This window comes from Vanacampus margaritifer, chromosome 5 (genome assembly GCF_051991255.1).
Source record: "Vanacampus margaritifer isolate UIUO_Vmar chromosome 5, RoL_Vmar_1.0, whole genome shotgun sequence".
Lineage (NCBI taxonomy): Eukaryota > Metazoa > Chordata > Actinopteri > Syngnathiformes > Syngnathidae > Vanacampus > Vanacampus margaritifer.
In genome coordinates, this window is record NC_135436.1 from 23,807,860 (window position 1) to 23,833,306 (window position 25,447).

Consider the following 25,447-nt stretch of genomic DNA (forward strand, 5'->3'; position numbering starts at 1 on the left):
ATATCTTTAGATAAATATCTATAGAACTATAAATATTTATCTAGCTAGCTAGCAAGGCCAGACGGAATCCGCTAACTTACAAACTGTTTGTGTGCAGCGAGTAATTAGGGTTCTGTTAAACACACTGAATAAGAAACATGTCTGCACATTTGCTATACAAATGGTAAATCTTGCTTCATTTATCTAAGCACTTTTCTACCTTACAAGGCCTTCAAAGCACTTAATAAAATAACATATTGTAACATCAGCTGTTATTTTAAATGAAAAATAAATTAGATTAGTAAGTAATTATCAAGGTAGCTAGTTGGGTAAATGCTGTCTACTACGTCTGTCCATTTGCCCAAGTCAGTTGATGGTGTGCGTATGTGCTTTTCAGGTGATTCCATACAGCTGGCAGCAGAAGGCGAAGTACTGACCATGACCGACAACAACGCGCCCAAGTCGGCCAAAAAACCCCGCTGGACCTCACTGGAGGTCGCCCTCATCGCAGTTGTTTCCTTGCTCTTCATCAGCGTTGTGGCCCTCGTCATCCTCTTTGCCACGCAACAGACTGGTGAGTGCACCCCCCCCCCCCGAACCCGTACAACCTCTACTAGGCTCGCATTAGGAAACATCAGGGGTGGGGAGCTGTTTTTGAAAGCATTACTCAGTGGGCCTCACTCCAAACTACCGGACCTTAACTTTACACGATGCTTGAAGGAGCGCGCCTGAGAGCAGCGACACGTTCTGCCGAGCAGAGGTCGCTGTAAAAAACACAGAACAAAAGTTTTAGCACTGGTGCAGAACGTAAGAATTCCCTGTGCAAAAGTCTAGTTATGTCCGACTTGACTTCAAGGCATTTCTTCACTAGAGCACACCAACAGAAACTGCTTCAGATCAGTGAAGCCCCATTTTATTAAGAAACGCTGGTATCAAGATATACTGTACTGTATAATGAGGCCTATATTTGATAACGTAAGACTTCATATAGCTAAAGGGATACTTGACTCATTGAGCCATTTTCAGCAGTAAAAAGTTAATATTTTCTCCAGAATGAATGTGATAACTTCATTATTTTTCATGAACAATTTATACCTTTAAAAACGACTTTTTCCACCTGCATGTGCTGAGGAAGTAGGTAATGACCAATCATGGCTCCGTTTGCTGACCAAACCCAGAAAACACACTCTAAAAACAGGTGGGTCAAAAGTAACCCAATTTTGGATCAAAAATGGACCGATCCACTTTATGGGCCAATTTGACCCAACTTTCTGGGTTAACCTCTCAAGCCAGATTGATAATTCTGATTCACTCAAGGGAGTTCTTCACATTATCAATCTAGAACAGTGGTGTCCAAACTCGGTCCTCGAGGGCCGGTAGTCCTGCAGGTTTTTGAGGTTTCCCTGCTCCAACGCACCTGTTCCAATCAACAAGGTCGTTATCATGCTTATGCAGAGCTTGCTGATGAGCTTCAGCTGTGTTGGAGGAGAGAAATATCCAAAACCTGCGGGACTACCGGCCCCCGAGGACCGAGTTTGGACACCACTGATCTAGAACTTGACTCAGCTGATCCGTTCGGGAAAGGAGGGGCTTGCTGTACAAATACTTTGAGCTGATTGGACGATGCGCCATCTTTGCACGTTTGTTTCGACCAATCAAGTTAGGTTTGTTTGTTTGTTTTCCCCAACCCCCAATTTTAAAATTAAACATGTTTTTTCCTCAATAATTATTTGCTGAGAAATAAAATGGGAAGAGTATTTTCTTAAAATAACATAATAAATGCATTAAAAAAATCCATACTAATAATTAACCATTTTAAAATTAAATATCTTAGCATGAAATATTAAAATCGTTTTTTTTTTTGTATTTTTTGTCATTCATTACAAAGCTATAAAATAGTTTCAAAAAATGAACATTAAAATAAATAGAAATGAATAAATGCACATGAAAATCCAGAAAAAGAATTATCATTACCACTTATTTTCAGACCAAATACCAGTACGAGTAGTAAACCGATACAGATACCAAGAACCTATACCACTTGTATTTTTTTCTACCAAAAAACAATAGCAGATAATTTTTAAGATATACCTTTATATCCTAATATATAATTTTCCTTAAAATTGCATTAAACTAATGGTGTCTATACTCGCAATCCTTACCTAAAATTAAATGTCTTTATATATATATATATATATATATATATATAATTATACAGATATTTTTACTTATTAGAAATGAAAAAGTCAAAATAGTTCAATGATTGCCAAGGTCGGAAATGTTGAATTTCATATATTTCTCTGTATCTGGGTCCAAATACTGTCAAGTACATAATCTTGACGTTTTATTGAGAGTGCACATGTCAAGGTCATGACAGGGTGTGAAATTACGCTTTGTGTGGTTCGCAAGAGGATGTCAATTCATATTTTGACATTATGACAGCAAATGTTCAACTTGATTTGTTCTGTGTTTCCCTGCAGTGGAAATCTGCACCTCAGCTGACTGCACTCGGTCGGGTAAGCAGTTTGTCTTCTTTCTGTCTCATTCCTCCAAACTTCAAACGCACAAACACGTAGCGGACGTCTTCTCATGTGAAATCAACAATTTGATGTTGACAAAAAACATGACATTGGCTGCTGCTGCTATTTCCGGAAGTGTTTCTGTGGATCAGTGTCCTGCTTCTGCAATGTTGTTTAACGGATGCTCCTGTCAGGAGGATCTCCCAGCAAAAATAAATAAATAAATAAATCCACATCCAAAGAAGCCAACAACAAAAAGATTTTCACCATGTGTGTGGGTTTTATGAGTGTATTTGTCTCTGACAGGCTTGTTTGTTTTCAAGGGGTCTTGTGTATATGTACGTTATTCACTGTACCAGCAGAGCGTGAAACATTGTGTTTGTGTGCCAGGCGGTAAAATGAAAGGCCGGTGGTCCACATCAGCGAGCCTTCTGGTCGAACCCTAAAGACAAATATCAGGCAAGCGGGTTTGATGATGACGAGGATCGTTCCTTCCTCTTGTCTACTTTCTGTCTTGCCCGCCCAAGACCTGCCAACGTCCCGCTTTGGTTATTTATTTTTTTATTTTTTCAATAAACAAAAAAAAAAGAGGCAAAAGCTTGACTGGTTCCAGACAAGAAAACAAATCAAGCGTATTTATCCTGCTGAATGGTGTTTATTTAGCACAAGCTCTTCAAATACATTCAAGTGCCTCATGTTAGTAGATGAACGCTTACTCCGCAGTCTGAGCACATTTGGGGTGATCCACGTTAATCTGGTTTAGGAAAGACTTTAATAATTGAAGCGGGGCGCCGTTGACTTGTTAGATTCGAGATCATTTGGTGGAAGTGACATTTGATGTGCTTTAAAGTCTTATCATGTAGTAATTAAATTAAATACAGGATGTTGAATTTAATTAATTAATTTATTACCAAAAATAAGATCTGTAAAATATTTAATCGTGTTGATGGTACTGTTTTAATAAGAACATGCGATGAATGTTTACTTTGGTGGCTACCCGCATTAAAGGGGAAGTCAACCCCCCCCAAAAATTATTCTTGACAATAATATTTTCTATGCAGCCCCAGTAGTCTAATACAGTATTTTGGTTAATATTGCGTTAGTGGAATATGAGTTAAGCAGCAAAATCCAGCAGTTATTATCAATATCAGAAGGCGGCCATTTTGCCACTTGCTGTCATGTAAAAATGACATCACAGTTGCTCAGGTCTTAGGTGACAACCAATCACAGCTCAGCTGCAGAAAACTGGTGAGCTGTGATTGGTCGTTGCCTGAGCCCTGAGCAACTGTGATGTCATCTTCAGTCGACAGCAAGTGGCAAAATGGCCGCCCCCGTGAGATGGATAAAAAAAATGGCTGGATTTTGCCTTATAACGCTTATTACACAAATTTAATATTAATCAGAATGTCATGTTTAGACTATTGAGGTCACATATAACATACTATTGCCACTTTCAAAAACAGAACAAATGGTGCTTGAAAATTCAGTCAAATGTAAACAGGCGAAAATTTTCAAGTCATGCAGTTGAAGTCAGAGTTTGTTTGTTTTTTGGTCATTTCCGAGAAAAACGTACGCATGCGCTAGAAGAAGATGGAATGATAAACATTTTGATGTGTTTTTTAACCCCTAGGCGTTATTGTGACCATTTTTTGGCTTTTTGTTGGTTCTGACCAAGCCATTTCAAAATAAAATACTGCCCACGGGTTAAGCACACGAATCAAGTCCAAAACAATAATAATTGCTTAAATCAAAGAGAATTTCTTTATGAATCAATTTTTATGAAACGTTTGGGTCCCCACAGACCTCTCAGAGGCCTGTTTTGACCTAATTACAAGTTTGCCCCTGGTTCTGGTCTGCATCAGGTTGAGCCTCATGAATACAAACTCAAGCCTTTGTGTTTTTTATTTTCATACATTTTCTCTTTTTGTCGTGCAGCGGCTCGCCTGATTGAGAACATGGACGCCAGCGTGGATCCTTGCGATAACTTCTACCAATACGCCTGCGGGGGGTGGCTCAAAAAGAACATTATCCCCGAAACCAGCTCGCGATACAGCACCTTTGGCATCCTGCAAGATGAACTGGCCGTCGTTCTCAAAGGTCAGCGTCTGTTCACAGATATGCACACTCAAACACAAGCACTCATAAAGGCCACAATACAAATTATGGAGTCAGTTCTCCTTAATGGCCGACGGAGAAAAACAGTGTTTATTTATTGATTATCCATTCGTTGATTTTCTATCTTGTCCTAATTAGCATTAGCTGGAACCCATGATTTAGAACCTAGCATGCAAAAAACATGCGAGCATGTGGGAAAACATACAAAGCAAGTTTCGAACCCTGAACCTCAGACTTGTCAGGCAGATATGAAATCGCATTCTGCTTAATTAATTAATTAATTAATTAATTAATTAATTAACTAATTAATTAATTAATGTTCATTTTGTGTATTGTTGATCAGAGAAACACATTCAGTTAAGATTAAGATTCACTGATTGTCACACCCACCTAAATTCCTCATTCGCAGTTCAATGTTTATTGTATATTTAAACAAACAATGATTCCACTGTCAAATGAATGTACTGTATACAGTATGTATTGTGGATCGGTTGCACAATTGGACATTGTAGTTTTTTTTCATTCGCCCTAGTTCCTACCAATAAAGGCACAAAGCCATCAATCCATAGTTTTGTCAATCCTATAAGCTCTGCCTAACCACAAGCGGCAAATGCAAGAAAAAGAATGCGACCTGTTCTGTCGATGTTGCGGCACCTGAGAGACTTCAAAATCTCATTTGTGAATCATGAATCAAGGGGAGCATAGTGGCTTGCACATCAGACAGCAAAGTTATTATAGTTTGTTGGTTGTTCCCATTATTTTTTATATCGCATGCATCACAGGAGAAAAACATTGGAGTGACGCAGTGGCTTAATGTTCAAACAGGAAGTGAGGGACTTCTCATTGGTCAAGACGGATATCGCAGTCTTATCGACATCTCTGATTGGCCAGGCAGGCCAGTGAATTTCTAAAACGAATTACAATGTTGTAAAATAATGGGCATATTTCCAGTGAGTGAAAAAACACAAAAGTAAAGCAGGGCTCGGCCGATATGCATTTTTTGTAAGCCGAAAGAAAGAAGAAAGTTACGATTGAATTCTATTAAAATAACAAATTTTTCACACATTGGGGAGAGTTTGTGCTTTTGCGTAGTGTTATCTTACCTGTGGGTATGTGTTCACACACCATTTGTATGTGAATATTCGTTATTTATGAACGCAACACTCCCGAAGTCGATGCTAACTTCCGGTTAGCATTTGAATGGGATCCTCCCTTCTTTTAGCATTAGCGCTAAGGTAGCGATGTTTTTAAAACAAAGCATGTTTTGTATTTAAATATACAGTGAATGTTATTGTTATTGTCGTGTGTTTAGTTTTACAGTTAACGCCAACTGGGATGTCATTAAACATCTTAAAAGACGCTTGGGGGACAACAAAATAACCAGAATAACATACGCTACAGACTTGATAGTTGCTAATGCTATGCAAGAACAATGTGGCATTCAGGTTACTTTCACAGCGTCGGAAATTTTGGTTTTCTTGGATTGGATTAATCGGTCGGGCCCTATATTAAAGTTATACTTTTTCCAGTATTTGGTTTGTGAAACAACATGATAAAGCCACAGGAACCATGGACTATGATGTGTAAATGCTATATTGTGCGTAGTGTTAAGATTCATGCTGCAATTTTACCCGAAAGTCAAAAATATCCATAACTTTGCCACTTGAAATTTACAAGCAATAGAAAATTGAATGTACACTAGCTGTTAAATCTGAATATGGCACTGCAAGTGTAAATCCAACGAGATCCAAGGAGGCCTTCTGCCGGTTTCAAAATGTCAAACCTCCAAACTAAGTCACACATGGCGTTCAAACATAAATATGGAAAAGAAGATGAGGAGTCCTCTCATTCTTGTAACTAAAGCGGCCGTTAATTCAGGACATGAAACTCCGTAGCTGTCACAAATGCCGTGCGAGTTTGGCAGATCCGCTGAGTGAGCTCGGAGGGCTCCACCACAGGCTGGATCAGCGTGTGTCTTTTTCAGGGCAGCGGATACAAACAGACTCGTGTTACATTCTTCCTCACCTTATGACGTGCAGTGCTTGTAAGTGAGAGGGTCGTTCCGGCGGCATCGAGGTCACTGCTGTCAATTTGCAGTCGGTGTGGAGCCAACCGCCTGGAGGACTAACGTTCTTCCCACTGAAGCTGAAAGTACACTGCCAATCCGATTAATTTCTGGCCGCTCTGAAATTTGGATACGGATCAAAACACACATAATCAACAGAAGTGCGATGCTTTGTGGTTAGCGTTGTTTTTAGGGTTAGCATTCTGAATCCTCAGGTGGTTGAAATCTTGCCACTTGTTATCAAAAGTCAGTCAGCTCGTTTTTGTCAACAGGGTAACGAAATACAGCTAATGGCCATTTTTTTGTTTAGTTAACAGTTTTATGATAGTTTGCCTTCAGATTTGATTACAGCATTTCTATTTCCATTTGTATTAATGAGTGGACAAGTATCAATTGGCAAGCATACGGTGACGGGATGAATTTCAGAGTTGACTGAAATTTCAAGACACACATAATTAAACGTGTTACTTTGTGGTTAGTGTTGTTTTTAGCATTAGCGCTCTGAATGACAGGCAGCTGAAATGTCGTTAGCTTCATTACCACAGCCATCACTCAGCATCAATTGGGCTTCAATTTTTTTCCATCTGTGGTTAGCTTAATGTTACACTTGATCTTTGATAATGAAGAATCTTTAGATGTAAAACATTGCTTGCGCAGCAGAGGTGGGGGAATTGAGTCACATGACTCGAGTGCCCAATTTTCAGACCCTGTGATTTGCTTGGCTAAGACTCTGAAGTATGTAATCTGTATACATCAGATTATTTTATTTTTTTAGTGTATCTTTTTTAATTTATTTTTTACAAAAATTGTTACTTTTTTTTGTGTCACGCACGCCGCAAACCTGGCAACCCAGGCCACTGGTGAAGTCGAGTGCACAGGTCACCCAATTAAACAAGTATCACAGTGGGAGCTTCAAAGTTGTTATTATTTTCTTGATAAAATCAAAAATCAATGTCAATGTTAGCAACTACGACATCTGACAGCATCAGTCAGTACGAAAACCTACTGAGGCAAGCAAGCTAGGTTAGCTTCACTGTTTAGCTAACCAATAGCGGCTCAAACATTAGCTAAACTTCATGTCAGTTGCATTTAACTGAGAATACTATAAAGGGATGGACAATACGAAGATTGTAAAGTATACCGTTAAAAAACAGCAACTGTGAATGTGTGTTAGCGTAGATACAGTATGTTTATACTGTCTTGTGTAGGATGACGTGTTGCGGCGCTATATTAGCGCAACCTCCATATTTAATGTGGTAGGTCCGGCTGAATTAACTCGATTTACTTGACTTTTTTTCTCCACAGTAATGTGGGAACAAGATGCATTGTTAAGATTTGAGACTAGTTGCAATTTGCATGTGTGACTTAATCCCACTTCTGCCGTACAGTAAATAACTTTTTTTTGTTTAGCTTTGGCACACATTCTTTTAATTTTCTATTAATATTGATGAAAGGATTAGGAGCGATTGCCAGCTCCCAATCAGGTTTTTAATGTTTGGATGAATTTCTAGCATGTTTGAAATCCCAAGACACACAATTATATGTGTCCTCTGTAATTAGTGCTGTTGTTGTTAGCATTAGCATTTGCCTAGCATCACACATTTTTCCATGTGTTTGGGAGATTTTGTTATGGTTTAGTGAAACCAAGGTTGAACTTTTTGGTCGTAGTTCCAAAAGGTATGTTTGGAGAAAACATAACCGTGCACAACCTCAAAAGAACACCTTTGAAACAAGGTGGTGTTTGCATCATGCTTGGGGCAGTTTTTCTTCAGAAATATTGACAGTTCAAAATAGCAGTTAGTGTTACCACAAAACATTCTGATTTCTGGTAAGAAGCTAATTAAATTGCCAGGAAAAGCCTACTAGAACAGCAAACATTTATTTGAGGTTAGTCAAAAAGTCGCAAGCAATAAACTAGTACTGAAGGTCTTGTAATTAAGACTCTCACTTGTGAAATCTTACATTTTATTCTCTGCTTAAAGTGGAAGGAAAAGGCAAAGCGTGTCTCGTTGCACTTTATCTGTGCAATCTGGACAGCCTTGAGGGAGACAGATTATCAAAAACACAAACGTGTGCGGTATTTTACAGATTGGATGATTACATCTAACCATAAACATCCGTACTTAAAATTCTCCCTGGTAGTATTAGATTGCGTGTGTGGGTGGAATAATGTCTTCAACAGATGAAAGTCACTCTCTTTCTGAATTAACAGTTCAGTGGAACGTATAAAGAATTGGTTATTCCGGCAAAATACGACTCTGAAGTTGCCCAAGGCACCTATTCACTGATTATTCTTCAATATTTTTTAAACATTTTTTTTGTAAATATTTGACCTCTATTTTTCATGGAAAATGAAATTTTATGGGTGTAATTTTTTTTACTGCCACCTGCGGACTCACCTATTCACAAATAATTTTTCAACATTTAAAAAAAAAAATACTTCACCGCCAATTTTCATGGAAAATTAAATTTTATGGTGGCAAAATGTATAAAAAAAAACTCCACTGTACTCACAGGCACATATTCTTTATCCTCTGTGAAAGACAACCGAGAAGGAGCAGCACAATATCTAATGAAGTGAAGCAAAAAATGTGTCTTATTCATGGTGTTCTGTTTAATTATGTAATTACTATGTTTTTTTTTCAAATTACAATGTTATAGAGCACTACATTTCTTAAAATGTGCATCATAGACATTACAAACATTTTTGTTTTTTGGGGAGTAGGCTGGTTACGTTTTAATGGCATTTCCATTCATTTCAGTGCGGAAGAATGATATATGATACAAATGTTTTGAGTTATAACTGTGGTCACGGAATGAAATATTATTTTGAAAAACAAAAAATAAGTCAGTGCTTTAGTTCTGCAGCTCAACACAACATTCATATGCAATTTAAGAACATTAATGCAGACAATTTTAATGCTTCTGTGCTTTCCTCAGTGGGCGCTTTTAGTGGTAAAAGCGCATATTGATAAATTGTAAAGTATCATGCCTAAAGTGCTCAAATGAAATTCCGGCTTCAGCTCCCCGTCACTAATTTGCCGCGGGATGAACTGTAACGGCTCAAAAGGCCAGTCTGTTTAGCGTAGTAAATATGTACAAATGGTGCACATTAACTCGTTAAGCATTTTGTTTTCATAGCAAACAAAGATAATCTGTTGCTCTTCTCCGCATGGCTGCCTTAAATTAACACGCATACAATCTCACGGGGAAGGAGGAGATTAAGCACAAGTAAACATTGCTCAACACCGGTCGAGTAATCTTACTCGCGCATTTAGGCACGTGGCCTGTCTTAAATTGGCATCATTTTTGCGTGTTTTTCATATTTGCTGTCAGCCTGCGGAGAAATAAAACCGGGGGTGGGGTTCAGAGAAAAACCAAGAAGACCCCCTTGAAATGTATTATTTTTCTCCCATACATGGAGCTCATCAGCCGCTCAAAGCCACATCACAAGCATCATTCCGTCACGCTGTCGGCCTCGGCGGACATGATCTATACACACACATGTTCGTGTTTATTTTTGTGTGTGGAAGTTGGCAAAGATGCTGTTTTCAAGTCAGATTCGACCATGTCCATCAACAAATACAGGATTCCCTTATGAACGTGGTTTAAAAACTCATTGTTGACAGGTTTAGTGAGATTTATGAGCGTGACCCCGTTTGCTTGCCAAATTGTGAGCCCACCTTGCGCCACTGCCTTGCTAGCTGTTAATGGTCATCGCTTGTTATAAAATTGTGACGTTGTTGACATTTGACCGAATAGATAACTATAAAGTGTCACACACACAAACTGTTGTACCCGCGTTATAAATGCTTTATAACTTAATTATTACAGCGTTAGTCAGTAGAAACAATTAACCCACAATTAGTGTGCTCTCATTGTTGAGAACGATAACCATTACGTGACAATATAATTTCATTTTACAAGTGTGACTAGATTTATCTTTATAAAATTAAATAAATAAATATAAATATATTAAATTTAGAATATGGAATAACCATGCAGTACATTGTCAGTATAGTTCAATCCAGCCAAATAAAAAAAGTACATACAGTATTAAAAATGTATATTTAAAACAAAATATTTTATTAATGAGTCATAGTTTAAAACATTATTTTTAACAATAAATCTTTTATTAGCACACCCTTATTGTAGAATTGCTAACTAGCCTTGCGCCTACTTACCTTATTTATGAAGGTTTAGGAATAATTTATGAATGGATTATAACATCATGATTAATAATTCAGACACTTAAGCACATTATAAGCAAGCTTTATTGTAAAATAGATAACTATTACGGACCTTGCCAAATGATGTCCCTGCTTATTATGGAGCAGCTAGTTTAATGTTTATTTATGATGCATTATTTAGAAATGTGTTTGTTTAACCAATAAACACAAATAAGCAAACTTAATTGTAGTATCAAGAGCCATAATAGGTCAAATAATAGGTTGAAAATGTGGCTAAGTTTACAAATATTTACAATCAAATATTTTATTAGTAATATATAGTTTATGACAGCAGATTTTATGAGCGGACCTTATTGTAGAATAAATGACTGTTACTGTTTTGTTTTTTACAGTACATAGTGAGCTTGTAAAATGATTAACAATTGAATCATTATAAACACTATATTAGCGTAACCGGTTTAAATGCGGTGTACATGTTTGTGCGTACTCTGACCCTTATTAGTCCAAAAAATGTCATCTTTACCAAATAGTGAGTCTGTATTTATCTGCTCACGTCACATGCCCCTTTCTTGCTGCTTGGACGAACCCCTGGACAGTTCAAAGCTGGAGGCTGCACCATAACAAAGTGCTTTTGCTTGTAAATGCCTCGCATTGTTCTCAACCCCCCAAAGGCCGGCAATGATGAGGCTGCGGGCGGCGTGACTGTTAACCTCTCAGCGAGTGGCCATTAAGTATCAAAGTGGCAAATGTAACGGGCGGCGTGATGAAGGTGCTGATTCTAATTTGTCAGGTGGAAAACGGACTCCTTTTCATTAGCGTTGTGCAGCATTTAAGGGTACATATTGTGGAAATTTAACTTTTTAATTGCTAGTGCAGGGACCCCGAGCTCTGGCAGGAATAGTGAAAAAATGCAAGCGATTGACAGAAGATTAGGGCCAGTGAAGAGGTAAAAAAAAGGTTGGTAGGATTTTGACTTGACTCTCAGCATTTTGACTTTAAAGTCAGAATTCTGACTTTGAAGTATAAATTCCGATTTTATCCTTAGAATTCTGACTTTAAAGTGAGAATTGTCACTTAATTCTCAGAATTCTGACTTTAATTTCAGAATTCTCACTCTAAAGTCTGAATTCTCACTTTAATCTCAGAATTCTAACTTTATTCTTAGAATTCTGACTTTCTGACCTCCCCCACCATTCAGATCTACATCACAAAGTGAGAATTCTGAGATTAAAGTGATAAAGTGAGAATTTTGAGATTGACGTCTCACATTAAAGTCCGAATTCTGACTTTAAAGTCACAATTTTGTGATTGAAGTCAGAATTCTGAGAATAAAGTGAGAATCCTGCCAACTTTTTTTTTTCTCTTCACTCCAAAAACTCATTAAAATAATTTCAAACTGATCCAGTTTGAAATTATTTAAATGAGAAATAACATCGTTTCACAAAAAGCTATTTTTCTTCGCTTTTTGTTTCAAAACAGAGCATTTCGGTGAAACTAACCATTTTCTATTGTTGATTACAGAAGAACGGAATAAGGTAGAAACAAACTTTTTTTTCTGATGAAAGATGAGAGTTCAATCTTTCATTTGGTAGTATGTGTGTTTCCATAGTCCAAACACAACATTTTCTGTGGACCTTGAAAGATCAGTCAAAATGCTTAAATCGGCTGGCACTGGCGACATCCCGTTTCTGAAAACGTCTGGCAGTCAAAGAGTTAACCGCTTGTTACCGTTTAAAATAAATGATTTGATTTTGAAAAATGTACTTCCAGAAACTCACGTATGAGAAAGATGCTTTATGTATCCCACCAAGCGAGACAGAAAATGAGACGGTATAATGCACACGCCCGTCACCGAAATCCATTGCACTATGCATACACTTGCTGGCGAGAGTCAACACGGTTTTACGCGTACACTAGTACGTAGCATATACACAACAAACGGTACACTTTGATATTGTTCCATATTTGCATAATATATTACATTATCTCATATAGTAAAATATTTATGATCAGCTAAAAACAGGTGCAGCAATCATGTTCAGTACCCTTCACTAACATTTTAGGGATATTTTTTGAGATATTGGAATGAATAAGGTGACTTTTATTATTGCTTACAGGATGTCACATTGCACTATGCGCACACTTGCTGGCTGGAGGCAGCATGACTTTACGCGTACACTTGCTGGCAAGACTTTTATTATTGCATGGTATGCATGGTGAGCAGAGAGTGGAGATAGGGTGGGTCTTGCCAGTGAGCGTTTTATAGATAAACATGGACAAGTGAATTAGTGCAGTGAAGTACAGATACATGAAAAAATCTCTTAGTTGTTTCTCGCCACTACAATGAGGTTATAAGAAAACCAAGGAACTCTATAAAATTGTCATATTTCTGTTTTAGGGCGAGCTGTCAAAGTGTATGTCATCGTTTATGTTTTCGATGTCAAACTCAAGGGCCGTCGGCGATATCCGGCCCGCCGCATCATTGTATGAGACCCGCCAAAGCTTGGAAATAATACCACGTTGATGCTGAAAAATATTGCTGTAGTGGCATATTTTTTACAGCGTCATATATAACCTTCCCCTGCGCTCGCGGCTTTTCAGCCAACACTGTACTGGCTACAATACAGGACATTTTACAACCCTGCGAACGCTCCAAAATCAATGTTTTCCTCTTTGCTGTGAATACAAAACAACGAGAGGCGAGTTGGAGCAAATCCACACTTCAGGCTTCAGACACGCCGTCACCTTGACACTCGGCAGCCATTTTGCCAAACACATCTTGTCTTCTGACAGCAGCAATACATGAAACAGCGTCGTAAGTTTACGGGTGATGGGCGCTAAGGGCTCAATGATAATTGCCTGCGACATCAACTATTCATGCTGTGATGGAACTGATGCACTTTAATGAGCTGTTGTGCTGACATTGTGCATATATTTCAAGTCTGGAAGAAGAGTTTTAGTTTTGAATGACGACTTTTTAAGGAGATGTATTGTGCATGTTTCACTCAAAATTTAAAACAGTTTTTTGTTGTCTGTGCCTGTTGTGGTTTCATCCCCAAAGATAAAAAATGATAGCAAAAATCCGCGTATAATTGACAGCCATTATAAATGTAATTATATAGAAATACATTTTTATATTCTGTATTATAAAATAGCACTCCAGAATATTGTATTTTCTAATAACATACAGTAATGACAGTGAAATAAAAAAAGAATTAACCATTTTTTTAATTTTTATTTTTATTTATTTTTTTATCACACTGGTGTGCCGGACTTGGCCTATTTACACAGTATAATACAGACAGATGGACATATTATTCATTGAGACATCTCAACTCTTCCTGGCTCATCAGTACGGCACTACTATTAGAAGTTCTTCACAGAGGATAAAGAATATATGAGTTTAGGTACTAATATATTGTTCTTTGACATGTGGTGCTCATTGTTTGCGTTCAATCCATTACATACAGGGTTATAATATCGCAATATGATACTCATTTTACATTAGCATGAACCCTTCTCTGATGCTAATGTGCACCCAACAAAACTCAATGCAGGTCTGCTTACCTTTTGGTTCTGACATGATCCAGGTGTGTCGCACATGTGGGGGATGTGTGAGCTTCTGAACGAAAAATTTTCAGGCAATATAATTTGGCTGTTGCTTGAAAGTGGCTCTGGATATTCGTCCAACGAAGCAGAGAAAGTCTGTTTGGAGTATGCTATTATGCAAATGGGGTATATGCCACAAAGTAGGCGGGACTTCCGACTTTCTGGTTTTCACACATCAGCTTTGTTTCCGTTTCCTGTTTGCGACGTGTTTTGTTTCAATCATAATGTTAAATGTTTATCGGAATGCTTTTGGAACATAGCCTAGGTCACATTGGCCCATTTTAACATTGAAAAACGTTTCTTTTTTTTCTTTTTCTTTTTTTACTATGAGAATAAAATGTTTCACTTTGACATATTTTCAGTAAAAGGTTTATCAGAATCCTTTTGGAATATTAAACATAGCCCGGGTCAAGTTGACCCATTATAAAATGAGTTGTTTTTCACAATGATTTTTTTTTTTTAATTAAAAATGGTCAAATTTTTATCGTATTTAAAACTGTTAATCATGAGCTATAATTTATTATCAAAGCGCTTTTGGAACATTAAACATAGCCGGGTCAAACTGACCCATTATAAAATGAGTAGTTTTTCACAATGATTTTTTTTATTTTTTTATCAACAGACAATAAAAATTGTCATATTTTTATCGTATTTAAAACTGTTAATCATGCGCTATAATTTATTATCAAAGCGCTTTTGGAACATTAAACATAGCCCGGGTCAAACTGACCCATTTCAAAGTTAAAGAACTACAAATAGTGGTGAAACTTGTTCCAAATGTTCATTTGAAATAATTTGCAACCAAAGCGGTTAATAATGATTATTGAGATGTATTTTTATCATTAAAGATAGCCCGGGTCATATTGACCCGGGAACATTCCTGAGAAACCAACAGGAGGGTTAAGTATTGCTCCCTCGTGCCAATTTCAATGTTATTTGCTGCTTCTGTGTGCAGTAGTTACTTTGCTTTATTTCTGCTAATTTATTGCTTGTGTTAAAAAAAAATACATGCAACGAGAACCTTGAAAAAAGAATCGCATAATAAATTGTAATGACAATATTGAGGGGGGAAAAAAACTGCAAAGGGCCAGCGAAACTCAGGCAGTGATTTAAGATGATCAATGTTAATCCTAATGGTCATCCATGCTTAAAGCAGACAGGATACCTTAAACGAATATAAAATCCATTCTAAGATAAAAGCACACCCGTAAGAATAAGATGTACGCATGCGTGTTTGAGTTATAGTACAGCCTCGCTGTAGTTAAACACTTGCGCCAAAGCACTCGCTAATCCGATCACACTCACGATGTGTGCCCTTTAGCTGCGAGCGCCCCTGCGAAGGCTCCCTCTTCATTAACATTTAATGAGCACATAAATAGTGCAAATGAAAATGGAATGAGTAGGGTAAGTCCACCGGAGGCTTGCAAACGTAAAGTAAAGGGAAATAATTAACCTTTTGATTGGATATTGAATTCAATTTAGAGTGTTTTCGGTGCCGCAAAGGCAAATGAGTGCAGAGTGGATAAATGACGGACTTTAAGAAACGATGCAGTTTGTCCTCGTTTTCTCGTCGCCACTGTGACGTAAGTAATGTTGCGTTTTGTCCTGTCGCTTGGCTGCGTCATTGACGGGGTGGGGGGGGGGGGGGCTCTCATGTGTTGTTCTCCAAAAGTTGACGTCTTAGTTCTGAGAACTCTGGATATTATAGTCGCTCACTCGACTGGGCCTGCACAAATTTCATAAATAAATAGGATGGAATCAAATTTTTATGTGTTTTTTTTAAATATTAAATAGCCACTATTTTGAGTTTTATCTACGGAAATAGATGAATCATCATTGATCATGTTACTGTGTGTACATGGCTTAAACAAGATATAAAACCCCAAAAATGTCAAATGTTCAGTTAGATTTTATGAGGGAAAAAAAAAAACATTTATACAAATTTCCCAACATAACTTTGCATGGAAATTACTTCCAAAAATGTACCCCAAAAATGATTCTCCCTTTGCAACTTGACTGTCTGTCACCACCTTCAATAATAAATTTGTTTCTTTAATAACTCACAGACGCATATGTGATTTGTGACTTTACGAATGTGCTTGCCAATCAACTCAGTGTTATGGATTCCTGAGGATGGTATTACGCATGCCCAGAACTGCTATAAATAATGATGCCTTCAATTCAACGCACTGGCGCGTCTCGGTGGCTGTTAAAACCCGTGCTCAACCCCCCTCAATTACACCTAACTATTTATTAGCGCTCATTTTCCCGAGCTGTCCTCTCATAAAGGCAGTGTATCCTGAGGCTAAGTTAACTCTTCTCCATATGGGCAAAAAGCAGGTGTGAACTATGGTGTTTGGTGGAAAACACTACTTCACTTTTATATTTTTATGCAGGATCGTGAGTGATCCACGGCAACAATGAATACACAGAGACTGATACTGTATACTGTGTTAGAATAACTGTGTCCTTTTTTATTTATTTATTTTTTTTCTCAGGAAAGCTCAGTATTGTTCATTCGATTTGACATCATCATTGCTCTCCTTTTTTTAAAAACAAACAAACAAACAAATCAATTTAAAAAAATGTAATAAATGTTTTTTTTTTTTTTAAATACATATACATATATATATACATATACACACATATATATATATATATATATTTTTTTTGTATGTGGGTGAGTATGTGTGTGTGTGTGTGTGTGTGTGTGTGCGTGCGAGCGTGTGTGTATTCATCAGTTCACCTAAAGCCCATTAAAAAAAATCCCATACTAATAATATAATATAATAATAAATTGCCAAATGCAGAAACATCAATGTAAGTTATCACGATGTAGTGGCTCTCGCTAACAGACAGAATTAAGTAACCGGAATTAGGTTAAAAAATTCTATATACGTAGACCATGTTTCTATAAATTTTGATATTTGGTTTTTATTTGAGGCAGATATTTTTTCCATTAAAATGTGATTTATGAGGAGGTTAGACCATTGGTCGATATTCAGAGTTTGTTTATTTTTCCAGTTAACAAGAATTGTTTAGTTAACAAGAATTGTTAAAAAAAAAAAAAAAAAAAAAAGAATAACTGTGTCCTTTATTCCCCGCAAACAGAAATCAACACACTTCAACGCTAAGCAATATAATATAATCCAATCAGCGCTTACCCTGACACTAGACCGGAGAGCCGACGGTCCGGGTAGAGCGGGCTGCTTAACGGCTGGGCGAACGTACGCTTCCCTCAGCTGACTCTACGCAAACCGCGTGCCGCTCCGTCTTTTATTCTTTAACAAGTAGGGATGAGCGTGAGAAGCCGGGCTGGCCAAGCCCTCTCCCAGGAACCCTTTCTATGAGTCGTGTCCTGCTTCGAAAACATGTTTTTGAAATAGGGAGGACTGCAGTATAAACAAGGCATTCAACTTAAGAGTTCCCAGGCTCGATTCCGCCCTTGTGCTTTACAACAGTTCAGAACGACAACGTATCCTTATATAAGAGGTTACATGAGGACATATCAAACCATGGTTATTTTCCATTCATATGGGCAGGCTTAATTCAAGTGGTGGTCTTACGACTTTGTGGACCTTGATGGGCAAAACGAGACCTTGTGCACTGAACGACCCGTTTTGAATTGATAAAATATAAAAATGTTAGTCTGTCATGATGCTTTTTGTGTGATAGCCTTTCGCTTGCCTCAAGCATTTTTTCACCTTTAAAAAGCCCAATGAGCTATCATCGTGTATCTTATTAAATTGTAAAAAAAAAAAAAAAAAGTTCTACGGGTACATGTACCTTGCCAAGTAAAATTTAGCTTTTCCTTTTGATACATCATTTTGCACATATTTTTTTGTACATTACATTTCATTACCTTTTTAACCCAAAAATGTATTGAAAAGTGATCAGTTTTTTTTAAATCACATTTTTATCCTCAAGGTAGCTCACACTAATAAAATATCATCCAAACGGCATTTTACAGATTGTCACGCAGTGTCGACTGTCTCCCTAGTGCTTTGTGTCACATTTTTCCCATTTTAATAGGTGTTCTTGAAAAAAATGTGGAGCGTGAAGCGCAAGCTCTCAGCAAGGCGAAGACCCTCTACAAGTCCTGCACCAATGAGAGTGAGTGAGGCACCTGTTGCTATCCCAAATTTGAGATTTTTCTTCCCCATTTAGAATTCAGCATTTGTGTCACATCAGACAAACTACAGTCATTAACTGCAATGAAATAAATTCATAAACGAAGACATTAAACGTTAACTGACCCTGTGCATGGCCCTGATCACAAACCCTAATTTGAGAACCTAGCCCAAGTTTTAAACCCTACTTTGAAACCATAACCCTAGTTTAAAACCCCAAATTTAAACCCTACCTCCAGTTGAAACCTTAATTTGAAATGCGAACTATAGTTTGAAATGCTAATTTGAAACATTGCTTTGAAACCCTAACCCGAGTTTAAAACCCTACTTTGAAACCCCAAAACTAGTTTAAAGCTAATTGTAAACTTCAACCGTAGTTTTAAACCCTAATTTGAAACCCTACCAAAGTTTCAGCTCTAATTAAAACACAACTTTGAAACCCTAACTCTAGTTTAAAACCCCAAATTTGAACCCTAACCTTAGTTTGAAACCCAAGGCCCAGGTTATTACCCCACTTTGAAACCTTAAAAGTTAACTGACCCTGTGCATGGCCCTGATCACAAACCCTAATTTGAGAACCTAGCCCAAGTTTTAAACCCTATTTTGAAACCATAAACCTAGTTTAAAACCCCAAATTTAAACCCTACCTCCAGTTGAAACCTTGATTTGAAATGCGAACTATAGTTTGAAACGCTAATTTGAAACATTGCTTTGAAACCCTAACCCGAGTTTAAAACACCAAATTTGAAACTAATTGTAAACACCAACTGTAGTTTTAAACCCTAATTTGAAACCCTACCAAAGTTTCAGCTCTAATTAAAACACAACTTTGAAACCCTAACTCTAGTTTAAAACCCCAAATTTGAACCCTAACCTTAGTTTGAAACCCAAGGCCCAGGTTAAAACCCCACTTTGAAACCTTAAAAGTTAACTGACCCTGTGCATGGCCCTGATCACAAACCCTAATTTGAAAACCTAGCCCAAGTTTTAAACCCTACTTTGAAACCATAACCCTAGTTTAAAACCCCAAATTTAAACCCTACCTCCAGTTGAAACCTTGATTTGAAATGCGAACTATAGTTTGAAATGCTAATTTGAAACATTGCTTTGAAACCCTAACCCGAGTTTAAAACACCAAATTTGAAACTAATTGTAAACACCAACCGTAGTTTTAAACCCTAATTTGAAACCCTACCAAAGTTTCAACTCTAATTAAAACACGACTTTGAAACCCTAACTCTAGTTTAAAACTCCAAATGTGAACCCTAACCTTAGTTTTAAACCCAAGGCCCAGGTTAAAACCCTACTTTGAAACCTTAACCCTAGTTTAAAACCCTAATTTGTAACACTAACCATAGTTTGAAAACCTAATTTCAAAACCCGAACAATAGTTTAAAGCCCCAAATCCAGTTCTAAACCCTAATTTTAGTATTAAAACCCTAACCATAGTTTGAAACCTTAATTCGAAACCCCAAGCATAGTTTGAAAGCCTACTTTGAAACCCTAACCCTGTAGTTTTCCACTCTCTCAAATGACTATTTCAAAGGACTGATTGAAGTGCTATTGCCAAAGGTTTAACTGAGCAAAAGGGAGGCACTCCTTTGCTGATGACGCTGCCTGACGTCTTTGAGTGGCCCGTGGCTACGGACAACTGGGACGCCGATTACGGTAAAATACTCCTTGTGTTCTCTTCCTGTGCCATCCGCATGTTCTTATGGAGTCTCTTTTGGCAGGTAAAACATGGCGGGTGGAGGATGTCATAGCTAAGTTGAACGTGAAATATCAAAATCCACTCCTGGTCTCCATGTATGTTGATGTTGATGAACGGGACTCCAAATCGCACATCATTCATGTATGTGTGAAATCATTAATCCCCTTCCACACAGCCATGAGGCCAGATTTTTCTCCTTTATGAAAAAAAAAAAAAAACGTTTTCTATTTGGCAGTTTGAGCAGCAGCACAGCCTGAGCGTCTGGTCCAAAGGAGACCATGCTTGTAATGGATCTAACGAAGAGGTGGGTGTTGTGTTTTCTTTTATTTCTTTTTCATGGTGTCCACTGATACATAACAAAAACAGCTCCCTGGTCTCATTTGGCCAATAAGTCTGGCTTTCATGACTCCTTTGTAGCTGAACAATTAATTGAATTCCAATCAACAATGCAGTGCAGTAGAATTTTCAAATCGTAGACGCCGCAAAACAAAACAGAAAAAAACATTTGGTTGCCTCTCGGACCACATGTGTGATTAACACTGACACTTTTTGCTCTATTTGCCTCGTGGGGATCTTTTTATTTCCCGTCTTTTCTGATGGCCTCTCAGACAGAAGCGATCGACCGTACTCACAGCTTGTGACTGGCCGCGTGTTTTGTCTGCGCGTAACTCACACAGCACGATCGCCGTCTGGTCCGTGTCTGTTGAATGTAAATCAATGAGAGCTCTCGATTAACTCCCGCTTGTGGATGGGATCGCTTGACAGGCGTGCCGGCTCTATGAGCTCTTTGCGATTGACCTGGTGAAGCTGATCCGCACGGACCGAGGTCTGGCCGTCAACGAGACGCTGATCAGGGAGGAAGTGACCCGGGTGATGGAGTTGGAGAGGGGCATTGCAGAGGTAAGCCCATTACTCACAGTCTAAGATCATATTCCAGCAGAAAGGTTGAAAGTTGATCGCCTCTTAAGCCCGTACTCCACTGAGGGGTGAACTTTTGCCACGCTGAAGAATGTTGATTTCACATCAGGGTTCATCAGGGTTCATTCAAGTTTGCAGCGTTTCTTAAACGTTCTCCAAACACTCCTAACAGTTCTTATTCATTCAACAGTTTTAATGGTCTTTGCGACAACAAAGACCATTAAAACTGTTTAAAGAACTATTAAGACTGTTTAGAGAATGTTTACGAAACATTCTCTAAACAGTCTTAATAGTTCTCTAAACAGTTTAGTGTTCCTAAACATTCTCTAAACAGTCTTAATAGTTCTCTAAACAGTTTAGCGTTCCAAAACATTCTCTAAACAGTCTTAACAGTTCTCTAAACCGTTTTAATGGTCTTGCCATTAAAACTGTTTAGAGAACTATTAAGACTGTTTAGAGAATGTTTCGTAAACATTCTCTAAACAGTCTTAATAGTTCTCTAAACAGTTTAGTGTTCCTAAACATTCTCTAAACAGTCTTAATAGTTCTCTAAACAGTTTAGCGTTCCTAAACATTCTCTAAACAGTCTTAACAGTTCTCTAAACCGTTTTAATGGTCTTTGTTATCACAAAGACCATTAAAACGGTTTAGAGAATGAATAAGAACTATTAAGACTTTAGAGAACGTTTAAGAAACGCTGTAAACTTAAACGAACCCAGATGTGAAATCAATCAATTTAAGCCCGTATCCCACTGAGGGGCGAACATTTGCAATGCTAACGAGTGTTGAATTCACGCCAGGGTTCGTTTAAGGTAATAGCGCTTCCTAAACATTCTCAAAACAGACTTAATGGTTTCCTAAACAGTCTTATTGGTCTTGTCTTGGTCTTGTCACAAGCATGTTCAAAATTTCCTTGCGACAAGACCATTAAGACTGTTTGGAGACCCTTAAAACTTTTTTGAGAATGTTTAGGAAACACTGCCGCCTTGAACGAACTCTGACAAATGCTGACGTGAAATCAATATTCGCTAGCATTGCAAATGTTCAACCCTCAGTGAGATACGGATTTTAATTGATTGTTCATTCCCAAATATAAAACATGAATTTCGTAACATTTTGTTTTTTGCGATACTCCATCTTGACTATGCCAGCAATGTAGCTTCCTTGGCGGTCTGCCTTTTTTAGGATGGGCGAACGTTTGCTAGTAAATGTTGATTTCAAGTCAGGTTTCGTTCAGGGTTGCAAATATTTTGAAATGTTTTCTAAACAGTTTTAATGGTTGTCTTATCAGTCTTAATGGCTTTTCTTCTTGCAAGAAAATTTGTCACACACACACACACACTCACACTTCACCTGGCCTCCATGACACCACATTTACAGAACTCAAGGGCGCCAAAAATATTTGTTGTTCCTGGAACGGTACCGCAGCTCAGCTCACGGTTCAGAGAGACCGGGGGGGGGGGGGGGGTGTATAAATGGAGGAGTTGACTTTTAACCTCTTTCTTTTCTTCTCTAAGGCTAACGATTCCCCAAGTGTCTCCAACGATCGAGAGTTGCGTTACAACAGGATGGAACTTGGCGAGCTCAACGCCAATTTCACCCTTGAAGTCGGATCGAGGGTAAACCGTTTATCCGGAATGGAAATAAATTGTCTCTAACACCTTTCCATCCTCCTGCTAATGTATTCTTCTCTCTGGCGAATTTGTCCTGAAGCTGTTCAACTGGAGTTATTTCACCAGCCAGATAATGAATACAGTCAACATCACTGTCACAGACACAGAGGAGGTTATAAACTTAAGCCCCAACTATTTCAAAAAGCTCAACCCACTCCTGGCCCGATATACGAAGCGGTATGTAACTTAGAATAAACACGGTCACGCATTTTATTTCATTTTTTGGCTTCTCTGTGCGTTATTGATTGATGATAGCTTCTTTTTTTTTCTTTTTTTTTTACGGCGTGCCTCTCCTCACAGGGACGTGCAGAATTACTTGATGTGGCGTTTCGCGTCTCAGATAGTGGATCACCTGAGCAAAGCTTACAGGGACACGGCCAAGGCCTTCAAAAAGGTACGGCGCGGTAGAAAAAATCCAAATTGTTGAATCGGCATTGGACGTGATGCGTTGTGATGTATTTCTCTGCAGGCCATGCACGGCACGACGGCGGAGGAACCGGTGTGGCGTCAGTGCGCAGTGTTTGTCGGCAATGCCATGTACAATGCGGTTGGGCGGCTGTACGTGCAGGAGGCCTTCTCCGATAACAGCAAAAAGATGGTCAGTGCTTTTGCTTTGTTTGATTTCATTTGACGAAATTGCCATCATCATCTAAGGCAGAGGTCCCCAACCCTGGTCCTCGGGGACCGGTATCCAGCCTGTTTTCCATGCCTCCCACAGCCAACACAGGTGATTCATATCATCAGCTCATCAGCAATCTCTGGAGAAGGCTGATAACGATCTCCACCTGTGTTGGCTGTGGGAGACATGGAAAACAGGCTGGATACCGGTCCCTGAGGACCAGGGTTTGGGGACCTCTGATCTAAGGGGAAAATGAAGACTTTGGGACAGATCCGTTGTATCAGGGTTTCAAAATTCAAGCCAGGGTTGGGTTTTTCCGCAAAAGTTAGGACTTCAAATTGGGGTTTGAAACCTGGTTTAGGGTTTTAAATTGGAGTTTCAAAACCTGGGTTGGGTTGTCAGGCCACAGATTTTATCATGGGTTAGGGTTTAAAATTGGGGTCTCAAGCCTACAGTAGGGTTTCAAATTCACTATAGTACTCAAGCCAGGGTTAGAATTTCATATTAGGGGTTCAAATTTGGTTTAAGATTTCAAATTGAGGTTTCAAGCTAGTGTTAGGGTTTCAAACTAGGAACGGTGTTGGGGTTTCAAGCCTACAGTTGGGTTTCAAATTCACTATAGTACTCAAGCCAGGGTTAGAATTTCATATTAGGGGTTCAAATTTGGTTTAAGATTTCAAATTGAGGTTTCAAGCTCGTGTTAGGGTTTCAAACTAGGAACGGTGTTGGGGTTTCAAGCCTACAGTTGGGTTTCAAATTCACTATAGTACTCAAGCCAGGGTTAGAATTTCATATTAGGGGTTCAAATTTGGTTTAAGATTTCAAATTGAGGTTTCAAGCTCGTGTTAGGGTTTCAAACTAGGAACGGTGTTGGGGTTTCAAGCCTTGGTTAAGTTTTCACATTAGGGTTTTAAATGACATGCTCAAGCAGAGGTTAGGGTTTCAAATTGGGGTTTCAAACTGTGGTTAGGGTTTCTATCTAAGATTAATGTTTAAAATGAAGGTTTTTAACTAGAGTTGGGGTTCAAATTAGGGTTCTAAACTATGGTTAGGGTTTCAAATTAGGGTTTCAAACTAGGGCAAGGGTTTCAAAGTAAGGTTTTAAATGTTAGGGTTTCAAACATGGCTGGTGTTAGATAATCATGCGAGGTTTTAAGGCTGGGTTAAAGTTTATTATTAGGATTTCAAGCTTTAATTTGGGTTTCAAGTTGAGCTTTTAAATTACATGTTGAAGCAGCGGTTAGGGTTTTAAATAAGGGTTTCAAGTCAGATTTAGAGTTTTAAGCAAGAATTAGAGCTTCAAATTAGGGTTTAAGTGTGTTTTAAGTCTTAAATTTGGGTTTCAAGCCTGTGTTGGGGTTACAAGTTCGGGTTTCAGATAGAGGTTGGGGTTTGAGGCAATAAGGCTTTTAAACCTAACCTTTAACCTTTTGAAAATCCAAATGCAATTTTGAAGGGTATCTGAAACAATAACAAAAATAACCTGTTAGAAACCATATGTAGGGAAACTTATGGCCTTTACAGTATAATAAAACGTTTCAGTGTTGTTGATGTAGTAAAGCAGCAGTGCTTTTAAATGACACTTAACTCTACTGTATTGTGAGTTTGACTTCCCAGTGAATCACTTGGGAAATCAATCTTTGTCCGCCATTGTGTGTTGAGCCGTCTATTTACTAACATATGGTCGTACAATTCTAAAAATCGCGCGCGCACACACACAGGCTGAGATCCACATGCAAGGGATTGAGTGGGATACGGTCCACAAGATGACACCAAGATTTACGGCGTGTGCCGTTTTTGAGAAATGCGCAAGCACGCACCCACCAAAAAGTACACAGTAAGAAGATTTACAATGCAGGCGCTGGTGGCAGTTTCATGCCCCGGACCACTATTTCACACTTTCAGTCAAGCTCATATTA

At 38.3% G+C, this 25,447-nt stretch overlaps 1 protein-coding gene across 3 annotated transcripts in view; it reads left to right on the forward strand.

Moving 5' to 3' along the window:
* Positions 1-25,447, forward strand: part of LOC144052394 (neprilysin-like) — a 72,792-nt gene that overhangs the window by 39,327 nt on the left and 8,018 nt on the right. For all 3 annotated transcript variants that reach the window (XM_077566412.1, XM_077566411.1, XM_077566413.1), the window contains 12 exons: positions 377-553; positions 2,460-2,495; positions 4,434-4,595; positions 18,510-18,590; positions 20,180-20,275; positions 20,341-20,459; positions 20,554-20,622; positions 21,084-21,218; positions 22,754-22,855; positions 22,950-23,086; positions 23,210-23,303; positions 23,379-23,507. In XM_077566412.1, the coding sequence (XP_077422538.1) occupies positions 377-553; positions 2,460-2,495; positions 4,434-4,595; positions 18,510-18,590; positions 20,180-20,275; positions 20,341-20,459; positions 20,554-20,622; positions 21,084-21,218; positions 22,754-22,855; positions 22,950-23,086; positions 23,210-23,303; positions 23,379-23,507 (1,337 nt within the window). The remainder of the gene's footprint in view (positions 1-376; positions 554-2,459; positions 2,496-4,433; positions 4,596-18,509; positions 18,591-20,179; positions 20,276-20,340; positions 20,460-20,553; positions 20,623-21,083; positions 21,219-22,753; positions 22,856-22,949; positions 23,087-23,209; positions 23,304-23,378; positions 23,508-25,447) is intronic.